General features: G+C 30.9%; 2 protein-coding genes across 2 annotated transcripts; one reads left to right on the forward strand and one right to left on the reverse strand.

Moving 5' to 3' along the window:
* Positions 1-2,218: 2,218 nt before the first annotated feature.
* Positions 2,219-7,873, forward strand: MONOS_10304 (uncharacterized protein). The gene is made up of 2 exons (XM_067862745.1): positions 2,219-2,370; positions 2,439-7,873. The coding sequence occupies exons 1-2, from the start codon at positions 2,251-2,253 to the stop codon at positions 7,239-7,241; spliced, it is 4,923 nt and encodes a 1,640-aa protein (XP_067724985.1). The 5' UTR covers positions 2,219-2,250; the 3' UTR covers positions 7,242-7,873.
* Positions 7,675-9,267, reverse strand: MONOS_10305 (putative DDE superfamily endonuclease; the record flags this gene model as incomplete). Its single annotated transcript, XM_067862746.1, has 2 exons — positions 7,675-8,886; positions 8,932-9,267. The coding sequence occupies 2 exons, from the start codon at positions 9,265-9,267 to the stop codon at positions 7,675-7,677; spliced, it is 1,548 nt and encodes a 515-aa protein (XP_067724986.1).
* Between the last annotated feature and the right edge of the window lie 6,498 nt (positions 9,268-15,765).

Raw genomic sequence — 15,765 nt, forward strand, 5'->3', positions numbered from 1 at the left:
TTCTCAAACTTCTTCTCAAACTTCTTCGCCATCATTTGAAATAATAGATAATGAAGAAAACAATAAAGAAAAGGTGCTTGAAAATGAAAAAGTCAATAAAAAGAAATTGAAATATTCATCATGTTTTTTAAGAAATGAGAAAAGGATTATTGAAAATACAAAAAAGAATTTATTTTTTGAAATGAAGAATGAAATAGATATTAAAATGGCATATTCAACTTTTTGTAAAAAAACAAAAAATTTTAAAAAAGCAAAAAGGAGGACTGATTTGTGTGATGTGTGCGAGAGAGGAAATTATTTGGAGAAGAAAGAAATAGAATTGAAAAAGAAAAACTTGTCTTTGAGTTTTGAAGAAAAAGAAGAAAAGGAATTAATTGAAAAACATAAAAAAATGGCTCAATGCCAGAGAAATTTTTTTTATTTATCAAGAAATAGCATGAAAAAAAATGAAGTTTCAATAATTATGGACTTCAAAGAAAACTGGGCATTGCCCATAATGATGAAAGAAACTGGTCGTAGCTTTTACGACAAAAAGCAAATTACTCAATTGTGTTTTATTGTTTTTAAAGTTAATAAATTAAACATTTTGGAAAAACATTGTTTTAATTTTTTTTCAGAAATTTTATCTCATGATTTTTGTTTTGTTTGTGAATGCATAACTCAATTATTAAAATTTGATTTATTTGAAAATGTTAATTTTTTTCACTTTTTTTGTGATAATGGACCTCATTTTAGAAACTCTAATATCCTTCATTTTTTGTTTTCAAATTCTTCTCCTTTATTTTATAATAAAAAATGTTCTTTATCTTTTTTTGCTGAGCATCATGGAAAAAATGATTGCGACAGCGAATTTGGTCATTTGACTAATTTATTAAATAATAATTTAAATAATACTGTTTTAAATACTTTAGATGATTTAATTTCTTTTTTTAATTCTAATTATAATCACAATAAATTTTTAAATAATAATTCCAATTTTTCTCTCTCCAATTTTTCTTCTTTTAATAATGATTTTTTTCAAAATTTAGAAATTAATAACGACTCGGCTGGAATGGAATTGGAAACTTTGCAAATGAATAAAGAGAGCGAAAATAATTTTAATACAAAACATTACTTTTTAAAGTGTGATGTTTTCTTAACAAATTTTTTTAATAAAATTTTTTCATCATATTTTTTTTTCAGACACGAAACATTATCAGAAACAAATTGGGGCCAGCTGGTAATATTAGGTATGAAAAAATATTTATATTTTGAAAAAAAAGAAAGAGAATTATTTGCTTCACCAATAAGCTCAGAAAATTTTGAATATATAAAAAAAATATAATTCTCTGAAAAATTAATAAAAAATGAAAAAATTAGAAAAACATTCGAAAGAAAAAATGAAAAAGACAAAGAAACAGAAGGAAATAATAAAGTTGGAAAAACAGTGAAAAAAATTATAAAAGAAAGATTATTTATGATCGATTCTGTATTTTTTAACAGATCTGAGAATTTTTCTTCTTTATCAAAAAATGATTTTTTATATAGCGGAACAGCAGATATGGAGCGACAAAAAGAAGGTATGAAAGGTATGTCAGAAAAAGTTAATTTTCCAATTTTTAATAATTCAAATAATTCTCAAAATAACAATTCATTTTTATTTCCCTTTTTTAATTCCAATTCTGATTTTTCTAATTCTTTTTTAAATGAAGAAAGTGGCTCAGGTATGTCATTTAATTCTAATAATTCATTAAATATTGATATTAATAACAACAGCATGGAAATTGATTTTTAAAAATCTTAAAACAAAAAATACAAAGAAATTTTTTTTTATTCTTGCTTATCTAATGATAACAAATTAAATTTGTTTGAAGACGTGACTGAATCCTTCCTGTTTTTGTTTTATTTATTAGTAAAATAAAGACTTGCAGGCTTTGGATCCAGATTCAGTCTCCCAGGAGAATAAAAAATAATTTCTCAATATTTTACGAAAAAATAATAAATTTTTAATATTTTTTTTTTTTTTGTTTTTATTCATTTATTTTTATTTTATCTATTTACTATTTTCTATTTTTTCACCCACTATCCTCTCATTCTTGTTTTATTTTATTTTAATATTTTTCCTTTGATATAATGTTTTCCTTCATTATTACAGGCATAGGATTATGGGTGGAACAAAAGTCCAAAGGTGAAATATTTCGTCCCAAATATGGTTGTGGAAAAAAGAAACTTAAGGTTTAGATCAATATAAAAATCTTTGAAAAATTGAAAATGTATTTATTTGCAATTACGTTGCTTTTCTCAATATTTGGAGAAGAAGATGATTGCACATTCAAAAAAAAAGAGCTTTACCGAATTGATCGCGTTGTTAAATGCCTTCAACATTTGCCAGTTTAACTTTTTTAAAATCTTTTTGTATTGTATTGAAATTTTTATGTGATTATTTATTTTATTTGAAGTATGAAAAAGGAAAAGGAGAAACAGCGGATACAATGAAGACTGTGCGAAGTTACATCGACTGCTATGCTTATAGGGATATCATGATCAATCCTCCTTCTCCATTTGCTGGATACGACATTCTTGCAGAATTAAAAAGAATTGAAAACACAGATTATGCAAATGGGCTGGATTTTCACCTTGCAATCGCAAACGCCTTTAATCGGCTTGAAGATGCACATGCAAATTATATTTTCCCTTGCTCGAGTTTATTTGCATATATTTTCCCTTTCAAATTTGTTTTTGAAGTTCCTAACCCTACGAAGCCAGCAGAAATTGTAGTCAAAATTGCAGAATCTCTTGTCAACGGAGCAACTAAGAAATTTATTGATGAAGGCGGAATTAATATTACTGGAAAAGAAGTTGTTAAGTTAAATCTTCCTGATTTGGATGACTCTGTAAATTTGAAGCCCGAAGAAGCAATTGCTAAATGGGCAGATAAATTTGTTAAATCTTCTCGAACCCCTGCTGCCAAATTGGCATATGCATTGACTCAAGATGAATTCGTTGTAAGAGGTCTATCATCTTATCCTATTCCAGAAGGAGAAATAGGAATAACCATAAAAACAGATAATGGGGAACAGACGGTTAATGTTCCGTTTTATGGATTATCAAATGCAGATATTACAGATGTTAATGACATGCTTTCTACAAAATGTCCATCTCAAGAAAGGATACAAAGCAACAATATGACTGAGCAAACAAATGGTGAGCAATCACTTTTTGAGATCGAAGAAAAACACTTCCAGTCAGTGATGAATGCGCATAAGGACGATCCACTATTCCAACAAATCTTTGAAAATATTTGGAAATCGCAAGAGTTGAGAAAAGTGTTCAGTAAGAATTCAAAAATTTTTCGGTCAAGTGAAAAATTGCTACTACCGTTTGAGAAAGAAATGCGTAGAAAAGTGGAGAAGATAATATCTGAGCAATTTGCTCTTTCAGACAAGAGAAAGAGCTGCAGACGAAATCTTTCATTCAAAGAGAGAGTGAGTGAAAAGATCAGAAAATTGAAAACTAATTCAAACAACGATCAAAAAATACCCGTCAATTATACCTCCAATGAAGAAAAGCCTCAACTGAAAATACTAAAAAATACTTCACATGTTATTGCTGGAGTAATTGATGCATACAAAGTTGGCTATCTTTTCGTTGGAACTTTTGAACTTGTTACAACTGAAGAAATAGTTGAGTGGTTAAGTGGCATCATTAATGGAATTACATACATAAAAGATCACGCGTATAAGCTTGTTGTTGATTTGCGCACAAATGGAGGAGGGCTTTTTACATTTTCTGATTGGCTATTTAAATTTTTGTTCCCAGAAGAATATCCAATCTTTCCCACTAACACAGTTGTTGCTTCAGAATATTCAAAAAGGCATTTAAAATTGATTTCGCAGTCTCCTTTTAATTTCATAACCGAACCAATGACACAGGAGTTGATAAATGATGTGTGGGAAAAACCAAAGAAAACAGTTCCCGTGATAGACGAAGATGGACAAGAGCGATCACAAGACTGGGTTTACAGATTTGTGGAAGATTATGAACGAGCGCTCCAAAGTATTTTACAAGACGTACCCTTATCATACAGAAATGTGAGGATGTTTGCCCCAAGCGATATTATGTTTTTGACTGATGGTACATGCGGATCTGCTTGCGGTCGGCTTTTAAAGCATGTGAAAGAGAAGAAGCTGGGAAAAGTTGTGGGGCTTGGAGGTGTTTTGTCAGGAAGTTCAATTCCATTTGATATAGCTTCGTTTGCTGGAAGCAGTGTGATTGACACTAATGTTGTTGAAAGAAATCGTCCACAAAGCAGAGCGATGAATGAGAATACGCAGTTTCAAAACGTGACAAATGAAAATGTGTTTCCTTATCCTGGAAAAGTGCCCCGTCTTTCAACAAACATCAGAATATCACTTATTGCAGCATACAGCCATGACTGGAATACTCCCGATGAGCTTCTTGAATTCAAAATAATCGAGCCAGATGAAATATTTCCGATTTATGCAGATCTGATAAACGGCTTCAATCCTGAAGGTATTGTTAAAACGGTCGCACAAGTTAAGTCCTCATTTGACAAGTGCTATGACTGGGAGGTTAAAGATAACTACGCCTGTTCAATTCCAAGTGGCAACGAGCATGCTGTATTTGGGAACCCATGCGCTTCAGGATCATTTAACGAGAACCAATGTAAGCTCTCTCGTTGTGAACGTGGATATTACTTGAACAAAGAAGGCAAGTGCAAGAAGCGTCCGTATATGGGACCCAGTGAATATCATGTGGATGATACTATTTGTAAGTTTCCTCAAATGGAGCCTGGGCGTGCAGACCGTTTTATTGATTGTCTAAAGCAGCTTCCATATGACAAAAATGAAGCAGCGAAGACATTGAAGTCAATTCGAGGATATTTGGATATGTATGCTTATAGAGATATAATGGCTAATCCTCCTGCTCCATTCAAGAGCGATAAATTTGACATTCTGACAGAGCTGGACCGCATAGAAAAGACGGAATACACATCTGGACTGGACTTCCACAATGCAATTGGGCTGGCATTTTCAAAGATGAAAGATTCCGTTTCGATTTATCAATTCCCATGCTCTCAACCGTTTGCATTTGCTTTGCCTTATAATTTCAAATTTGAAGTTCCAGATCCATCAAAGCCGGACGAGATTATTGTGAAATTGGTGGAATTGTTGCCTTTGGTAACTCAGGTTTATGAAAAGGATATTGGTAGAAGTTTTAAAGAAAGAATTGTGACAAAAATTACAATGGACGATTTAGCAGAAGTAGCAAACGAGAAGCCAGAAGTTACAATTGCACGATGGTGCGATGAAAACATTCCATTTTCAAAATCACCAGCTGCTCGATTGAATTATGGATTAGAAAAGCATTTTGCCATTCGATCACTGACCTCATATGCAGTTATGGATGGAAGCGTGAAAGTTACGCTGAAGAAGGACGATGGGGGAACAGAGACAATTCCCTTGTATTGGTACGGGATGTCCACATCAGAGATAAGTAGTTCAGGAGTATTGTATGACAATTTTTGCAAAGCAGCTAGCTCCACATCGAATGATGAGAAAGGATGGAAAACAACCGACGAAAAAGGTACAAAGCAGCTGCAGAAGTTGTTGCAGTCTACAAAGATGCATCAGAAAAAGTTAATTGACGAATACAAATTATCTGTTAACATGAGCAAAGAGCAGATAAAAATGCAAGATGAAGCGGAGATACGAAAAATCCGAGAGAAATATGCAAATGACACTCAATTTATCAATGTATTTGAGAAGTTTATTACGAACAAGCCTCTTCGTGCAATGCTTGCCAAAGATCGTATTTTACATCAGCCATTGGAGCATCTTCTTCCTCCAGCAGTTCAGGAATTGCATAAATTAATGGAGGAAGAAAACCAGAAGATGGCAGCTGAATCAAAGAGGAAACAGTCACGATCTAATGATGCAGCGGAAGTCAAAGAGATTGGAGAAATACCCAATGTTATTCATGGTGTTGTGATTCCTGGGTGGAAGATCGGATATTGCAGCATCAAGAGCTTTTCAGTCAGTGCCGAAGAAGATTTTTCAAAATTTGTTCAAATTGTTGTGAATGTTGTTCAAGAAGCTAAAAACAACAACTTTAAGATGGTATTTGATGTTCGGGGAAATGGAGGAGGATCGAGCATTCTCAGTTCGATTGTATATCATTTGCTTTTTTCAGAGACATTTCCTTTGAACTCGCGTTACAAATACGTACGAGCCAAGCCATCTGATGCATTTGTAGCCACATTGGCAGATGGTGAAACATCACTGTTTACAGATTACGAAACGTTGGATGTTATTGATAAAGTGGCAAACATTCCAACAACAGAAAAGAAGACAATTGTTGATGGCAAAGAACGCTTTCAAACATGGAGTGGATCATTTGCCATCAACTATGACAGACTTTTGTATTCTTTTATTGACGGACTGATTCCTTCCTCGCTTTATGGAAAGAACTTGTTTGATCCGAATGACTTATTGTTCGTTACAGATGGAGAATGTGCTGCAGCGTGCTCCTTATTCCTAAAACAGGTGAAAGAATCGCAGTTAGCTAAAGTTGTTGGTGTAGGAGGCGTGTTAACACGTAAAGATGTTGGTTTTGACATTGCATCTTCAGGAGCCAATAGTGTTTTATCTCCTTCTATTTTAAAGGAGCTGAAATGTGAAACTGAAACAACTGAAGATTGGCCTTCGCAGTTTCCGCGTCAGAACACTGATGTGACACTTGCAGTGCTTGCAGGATATTCCTCTGACTGGAAGACACCAGACGAGCAGCTCGAGTTTAAGGTGATTGAACCTGATGTTGTGTATCCGTATTATCCAAGCTTAGAAGAAGCAAGAAATGCGAATGGATATCTCACACTGTTGGCAAATGTGAAGAAGTATTTTGATGTGTGCTATGGCTGGCAGGTGAAGGTAAATGGATCATGCGCTGTTCCAGATACAGATGCTAATGCAGTTTATGGAAATCCTTGCAAGGAAGGAAAGTTTGCTGACACTTGTGTGTTTGCTCGCTGTGCAAGTGGATATTATCGATATAAAGACTCAAAGTGTGTTAAAAGTCCAGTGATGACTCAACTGACAAAAGAAGAAAATCAACCGACAAAAAAGAAGCTGTCAGTCGGTGCAATTGTTGCTATTTCTGTAAGCGTCCCAGTTTTTGTTATCGTCATTGTTATCATTATAATTATTTGTGTATGTAAAAAAAAGAATAAGTATGCATTATAAAGCATTGTATTTATGAGCAATAAAATACATTTTCTTTAACTGCTTTTTTATTTTTTTAATTGATGTTGTGCTTTCAGATACAAAGGAAAATGAGTTTTTTTTAATTTAGGAATCAACATTCCCTAAACATAGGGATGCTGAATATATTTTACAAATCCGATGTATCTTTTATTGATTCTTGTCTATGTATTATTTTTTAAAAGAATTTGAATATTGATTCCCTTAATTTTTAAAGAAATACTAACACGTATTTTTATGATTTGTTAAAAGTCTAAGCATTTGAAGACTTCCTTTAATTAAGTTTTTGATTAAAAAAAGGCTTTCAAGTGAATAGATATTGAACTTTTTCAATAGGGTTATTATTTTATCTTGACCCTTTTTCTTTATTCTGACCCAAAAAAATGAAGTGTTAAAAGTTCAAAAAATAACATGATTAAAAGAAAACAAAATCAGAATTAATTCTTCTGATAACTTTCCTTTTTCCTTCAGCTCGATATAATGCATTATCTTTCTTTTCTTCATCAGAATCATCGTTTTTCACATGAAGAAATCTTCTTTTTATTTTTTTCTTTTCATCCACAACGGTCTTCACTTCATCTTTCTCCTTTTCATCCATTTCATTTTTCCTTTCAATATTCATTTTCAAATGATTTTCCCATTTCTCTAAAAGATTTTCGTCGGTTATCACTTTTCCATAAAAGTTGAATCTATTTCTTCTGGATGGAAGAGGGAAAATTGAAGATTCGGGCAGTTTCAAAAGAACTGGCCCAGAAGAATTGTGAAGAACACCACTGCAGACAAAAGCTTTCTGAATTACAGAAGGTGATAATGCAGTGTGGATAGCTTGAGGCAGAACGTCGGAAATTGCAGCTCGTTTGGAGGAAGATGAAGAAGAAGAGGGAGCCTCAAATCTGTTTGTCAGTTCAGATTTGAATACAGCAAACACTCCTCTGTCCAGTGGTTGACAGAGGTGTGTGCTGTGTGGCACGAAGGTTAAAATGTCGACTTGTTGTTTTTGGAATTCTCGCCAGATCGATAGATCTGCGCGAGATGCATGCGAATCAAGAAGGAGGAGAATGTGTTCGTTTTCAAGTGACATGCGCTTTCTTCTTTCGATGATGGAAGGAAGAAGAATTGTGAGAGCATACCTTTTAAAGCACTCGTTGTCCATCCAGCCGCTTCCATTTGCCCATATCTCAAGCGTTGGAGATAACAGACTTTTCAGCTCTTCTGGCAGCTTTGCACTTGGCCACAAAATGACTGAAGGAAAGGCATATCCGTCCGCTGCAACAGCTGCCACGAATGTGGAATTTATCATTCTTGGTGGTTCCTTCGAAAAACCTGCTTTTGTGTCTGTTGTATGCACAACAAGCCGTTTTGAATCTGTAGGAACGCGCGTTGAAGATTCGTCAATGTTTATAATTAAAGCTGTATTGTAATTGTATTTTTCGTGCAGCTCGTCGAGTGTTTTGTACCAGTGTTTTAAAACACTTCTGCACGAAACAGCCAGTCTGTTAATGTCCAGATTCTTCGGCTTTCCAGTCTTCAGCTCCGGATGACGCTTGACAAAGCCATACGTGGCTGACATTGAAACTTCAGTAAATGGTGCATCTTCGTCATCGTTGTCGTTTATTACATTTTCAATCTGAAAAACAAATGATTAAAACATTTATATAAAAATAATACAAACCAATTCTCTTGTTTTTTTTAAAGTTAAACATGTTCCAGACTTTGCTTCAATGTGAATAATATCCATTACTCTTTGTTCCTTTTCGCCCACCACTGCTGCAGGTCTGCCAACTTTTCCAACCAGCCTTCCTTTCCTGAGAGCTCTAACTGCATTTTTTATTCCAGTGCGACTAAATTCCTTCGAATTGATAGCATCTGTCACACGAACAACTCCATCAACAACGATGTGAGCCATTCGCTCCAGCCGACTGTTGTATTTTCTATACTTGCGTGATGACATTGCTCGCTGCAGTTTTTTCTTTCCTTCTTTTAATTTTATTTCTGTTGATATTTTCATTTTTTTAATAATATTTTTAAGATCATAATAATGTTTTATTTTTTTGATTGAAATGAAATGAAAAAAAATCAAAAAATAACATTTTTAACATACTAAAGGTTTTATGCTCCATGTAACCCTCCAATTCTACACAGAAGTTCAATGAAGGGGCCTAAACCCCCGATGCGAAATTGGGTTTGTTTCAAAATGAATTTATTTTTATCTGTTGAATTCATATATATACTAAAAATTCTTTAAAAATATGAAATTGTGGGAAAAGTTAATGATTAATTAAAAAAAAGGTCAAGATAAAAAAAAAAGGTCGAGATAAAATTATAACCCTATTTCAATTTTCTTTTTATCTTTTTCCATTTTATTTTTGAATGTTACACCAAAAATAATTCTATTTCGAAAATTAATAATTCGAATTCGTAATTTATTGATTCGATTTCGAAAAGAAATAATTCTATTTCGAAACGACAATTTTTTTGATTTGTGGAATTATTAACTTGAGTTTCTGAGTAAAAAATTCTCTTAATTTTGGTAAAATGTAACTTTTTGGGCCCGAAATATTTTTTCAGAAATCATCTTAAATTATTTCTTAAAAATACTCTGTTGTTGATAATTCGATTAATAAATGTGTTGTTGAGTTTCATAAACTTACATATTTGTTGTGAATTTCAGGAATATCACAAAAAATTGAACCATAATTTTTAAAAATTGACATTAACATAAATATTCTTTTTTATTCTCCAAACTATTTCTTTCTTTATTTAACTTTAATCATAAAATCCTTTGGTTTTATTGTTGTTTTGAACAATATCTGAAGATATTTTATCATCTTTATTGTGTTATTTTAAAAACACACAAAAAATAATGAATAAAACTTTCTTTCCATTTGAGTGATAATGATTTTTAATAATGTTTTGATAGGGTTTTTCAACAAAAAAAACATAATTTTTCTAAACTTAAAACATCATTCGTAGAATGTTTACATTAGAGGGTATCAAATTTGGTGAAATGTTGATAATAACTCACAGTTAAAATCGGGACCCAATATGTTACATCTTACCTTAATTTTTTCCTTATCTATTCACTTTGTTTACAAATAATTAAAAAAAAAATAATGCATTTCCTTAAAAAAAATTTCATTCATTTTGATTGAAAATATAATATAATTTGTAGTTAATTTGAAAAGAAAATGAATTCATCTTCATTTGAGACATTATATTTGCCTTCAGGCATTTTCATTGAAAAATTATGTATTTTTCATTGATTTTTTAAGATCAAAGAACACAATAAAAAAGGGTCCATTTTTTGAATTTTGTGAAATGCAGGAAATTTTTATGTTTTGATTTTAACGATGCCTGTTTTCGGGTATGAAAATGAAATTTATTTTGAAATCAAATAAAGTTATATAATGTTATGAGCGAATCAATTTTTCTATGCCTTGTGCAAAAAAAAGCTTGAAAGTCCATATTTTCCCCCATTTAAAAAAATCGAAGTTTTTCCAAAAATCTCACAAAGAAAACAAAAAAAGAAACATTGGCAAAAAATTCTTGTATTTTGAAATTCAATAAATGTGACTGAAAAATCACTATTTCCTTCAGATAATTCAAAATAATGAATTATTTGCATTTAACTTATCATCAGAGTGATGATTTATGATAAAAAATTTTTTTCTATATAAATTGATTTATGGATTGTTTCAATTTTAAAAACAGGTTTTTTTTGAGTTCAATATATGACTGGGGTGAATGGGAACATAACGTGCTGTTAATGCACTCTCTCAAATTTTCTCCCCTCTTATTAATAGGCTTTAACAAGTATTAAAAAATTCATATTAGTGGTGAATAACAACATTTTAAAAAGCTGAAATTAAAAAAAAAATTTGATCACACACATAATTTAATTAATTTTTTTTTGCACAAAAATTTCTATTTTTTGATGTATTTGTTATATATAGTTAGTGTTAATAATGGTGGACACTTTCAATAACTGTGGACAGTCGCATTATCTCAACAACCGTTTATAGTTGTATTTTGACAATTAACCCAACTATTCTCTCAATGAATATGAACAAGCATGAATAGTTTATGTCACCAAACCAATTAAACGAAATTACACAAAAACAATTTTTTCTTTTCGGAGAAATTCGGAGAAATAAAATTCTCCGAGTTTCTCCGAAAATTGAAAATGTCTCTTTCTATTTTCTTGGGAGCAAGTTGTTTCATTTTTGAATGACTTATAAGTTTGCATTCATTGAAGGAATAAATGGGTAAATTGATGAAATGCAACTATCAATAGTTGTTGAAATAATGCGACTGTCCACCATTATTGAAAGTGTCCACAATTATTAACACTAACAATATAAAAATCATGATTTTTTTATTTTTTGTATATTTCCATCTTTATGACATCCTGTTTGAATGATTCAAACGTAGAAATAAGTAAAATGAAAGAAACTTTCTTTTGTCTTTCTTGTTTTTTCAATTGGCTTGTTGGGAACATTCTTCAAAATAAGGATAAACGATGTCCAAAATGTGAGAATAAAATGCGTTTATATACAAGATCGGAGACAATGAGGCAACTAAGATGTTTTAAATGTGGAAAGGCAATAATCATTTTTGAAGTAACTTCGTTCAGATATTCAAAAATTCCAGTTAACAATCTTCTTCAAATTTTTTTGTATTTTTCTCTTAAATTGTACATCACTCAATCAAGCATTTTGTATAATGTTAGCAGAATGACAGTTGGATTCTGGTATTCCCATTGCAGATCTGTTTCTTCAAAAATTATAATGGAAAATTTCGATCCTATTGGGGGAGAGGGTCATATCGTGGAAGTCGACGAAGCTATATTGAGAAAAAGAAAATTTCATAAAGGAAGAAAAAAGGCACAAGTCTGGCTTTTTGGAGGAATAGAAAGAAAGCGTGAAGATGGAGGAGGAAGATTTTTAATTATTCGCGTGAAGAATAGAGCAGAAGAACCTTATTGCCTGTCATTTTAGCTAACACAAAACCAAAGACAACAATTTATAGTGATGAATTGTGCGCTTTCAACTGCCTAAATGATTTCAACTTCACTCACATGACTGTGAGTCACAAATATCATTTTGTTGACCCAATTTCAGGAGTTTGAACAAATGGAATAGAGGGTTTGTGGTCAAGGTTTCGTGCGTTTTTGCCTTGAACTGGTACAAAAGACAAATTCATTGATGATTTCATTTCCAATTTCATGTTTCATTCATCAAAGAATAACACTTTAAAATAATTAGTTAAAGAAATAATGAACTCTCTTCCAACTGATATAAAAGGAGACTACGAAGAATCAAGTGAAGCTGATGAAGGCGATGATTCAATGACCCCACTTGCGGATGACACTGATTCCAGCAGCAGCAGCAGCAGCAGTTTTGGAGCAGGAGATGGCTTATCTGCATCTGAGTGTGAAGATTCATAGAAATTTTTGTCACTCAATTGTCTTTGTAAAGAATTTTTAAGAATTATTATTTTCTCAAACACTTTTGAATCTCTTCATTCACTACATAAATAGTTTTGTAATAACGTATTATTGATATTTTTTTTAGAAGATTTCAAAATGAAAGCCTTTTTGAACAGTCCATTTTGTTCTCACTTACCATGACTGGTTTAAAATTAACTTGACACTTTACCAAATCCATCAAAAAAAATAATTATTTTCAGTTTTAAATGAATTTCGAATATGAATCATTAATTTTTGATTTAGAATTATATTTGGTGTAATTGGGTGATCCTTTTTGAAAAGTCACAAATGTTTAATTTTCAAATATTTCTTAATATTCATTTTTTGCTCAAATTTCTGTTTCAGCTCACAAATCTCCTCAAGAATGTTTGAAATTGCATTATCAAGATTTTGATTCCATTTAAGTTAAGTTTCATATTAGAAAACAATATATTTTGCCAAATATGAAATTTTAGATTAATTAGAAAATAAAACATTTGTGACTTTTCTTAAAGAATCACCTATTTTGAATGAAAATTATTTATTCAAATTAATATTTTTTTATAATAGACAAAATAAGCTTCTTTTGTTATGAAATTATAATAATACTTAAAATAACGTAATCATTTCTATGAATGTTGTTTGAAAAATAAAGTTCATCGATGAAAAACAACAAAAAGTTTAGATGAGTGGTGAAATTAATTCAATTCCAGAAAAATGGATGAAATTCGAATAAGACATTTTATTTTGAATAGAAATTGTTTATTTGAATTAACAACCTTTATTTCAAATACAGGCAGCTTATTCTAATAATCCTGGTTTTTTTGAGAACTGAGCACTTTATTTGTGTAATTTTTTATTTTGGGATTAATTTATCAGAATACTCAAAAGTTGAAAAGAATATGAGTGATTTTTTTTGAAATCATAACTTTTTTTGTGTTTTGAATTTTCAAATTCTGCTTCTCATAGGGAAAAGCTTTTGAATTCAAATGCTTCATTTTTCACAAATGTTTTAAGAATAAATGAATCAGCTGAAATCAATATTCAAATGTTTTTATTGAGACTTTTCACTCTTCAGTGATCATGAATTTATGATCAAAGGAAATGCTTAACCCGTAAATTTTGAACGAAAAAGTATGATTTCAAAAATAATAACCCATGTCATATTGCCAAATTATTTGTGTGATGAAAATAATATCTCATTTGTAATTTCCATCGATTTCATTCATAATTTCGTTAAGTTGAAAAATAAAAGAGGCAATGGAACGATCAAAATGGTTTGAAATAAATTAAAAATGGTAACTTTGTCTTTTGAAGATCTTTTCATCTTTTGATAACTATTGAATGAGTTGGCTTCTTTAACAAAAGATTTATCGAATTTCTTTTTTGAAACAATAAAAACGGAAATATTTTTAGTCAATATTTGAATATAAAAAAAATGAATCATGGAGAATTCATTTTTCCCCAAATTATCCAATCTTTTGTCGAGCATAAACGATTTGGGGAAAAAATACGGACTTTCAAACTTTTTTTGCGCAAAGCATTGAAAAAATGCTTCTCTCATAACATTATATAACTTTATCAGATTTTGAAAAAAATTTGATTTTCATATCTGTAAACAAACATAGTTGAAATCAAAACATGAAGTTTTTCAAGATTTCACGAATATCGAAAAATGGACCCATTTTTTTTGTGTTTTTTGTTCTGAAAAAGTCAATGAAAAGTGCATTATTATTCAGTGAAAATGCCTGAAGGGAAATATTTTGCCCCATTTTAGAAATTTCAATTTTGTTTTTTCTAATTATCATCAAATGAATTGTTACTCACAATTTGATGATTTTCAAACAAGTTTTCTTTGTGTACACGCTCTTGAATTAATTTCTCTTATATGTTGTTGTTGAGTTTCCTTTCTTCAGGAAAATTCAGTTTCCTCTAGTTTTTTTCATTTCATCAAAGAGTTTCAAATTGTTCCATTAGATTGTAATATTCGCAATCCTGCAAGCTTTTTAAAAATCTGATGAAATATATGCGTGATTATTTTCGAATCCATATTTTTCCATTTATAAATTTTGGTTTGAAAATTCACATTGAATATTATTTCATGAACACAAAAAAGTCATTTTTTCTTTCAAAGATAATTTTTTCATGAATAAAATCACAAACATCGTTTTTGTTTTTAACTCACTCTGTTTTCTTTTGAATGAATAATTCCTCTGTAAAGAAACAAAACCTTTGAAAAGCAAACACACCGAAAAAAGTTATGTTTAGAAAAATAATCACACATATTTGATTCCACTAGGGATTTTTCGGAAAATCTTAGCCATAATTTCTTTAAACGTCCAAAAAACCATTAAACTTGAGCACTGCATTTGGCAATCCTTTTGTAAAACTCTTCAATCGATAGTGAGCTTTTTGAGAAAGATGTTTCAAAACTCGATGATGAAGGGCTTGTCTCAGATTAACTTGAAGGAGAGGAAAAGCATGGAGATGATGAATGAGAGGTTTGCGACGAACGTGAAGCAGAAAAATGAGAAAGTGAAGGTGAGGAAATTAAAGGAATTGAAGAATTTGGAGTAATAGCATTTGATTCCATAATTAAAATTTAAATATGAAAATATCCGTGCATTCTGTCTTATTTATTAGCTGTTTTTTTGGTGTGATTAAGCGTTATTCAGTAAAATGGATTTGGAAACAAATATCATCCATTATTGATCATCTGGGACAGAATATTTTGCTTCAGGCATTTTCATTGAAAAATTATGCACCTGAGATGAACTTTTTGTGATCAAAAAATAAGAAATAAATGGGTTCATTGTTTGAAATACATGTGATGTCACACAACATGGTGTTATTATATCAATGATATTTGCTTGCAGATGTGAAAATCAAATTTATTTTGAGATCTGAGAAAGTGAAAAAAATTATGAGTGAAGCTCTTTTTCGTGCTTAGTGCATAAAAAGCTTGAAAGTTCATGTTTTCCCCCATCTGTCTATTGTTTGCTCTTTTGATGTTTATTTTTTCTCTTTATCTTTCATTTT

This window comes from Monocercomonoides exilis (assembly GCF_001643675.1).
Source record: "Monocercomonoides exilis strain PA203 chromosome Unknown scaffold31-1199392, whole genome shotgun sequence".
NCBI lineage: Eukaryota > Preaxostyla > Oxymonadida > Polymastigidae > Monocercomonoides > Monocercomonoides exilis.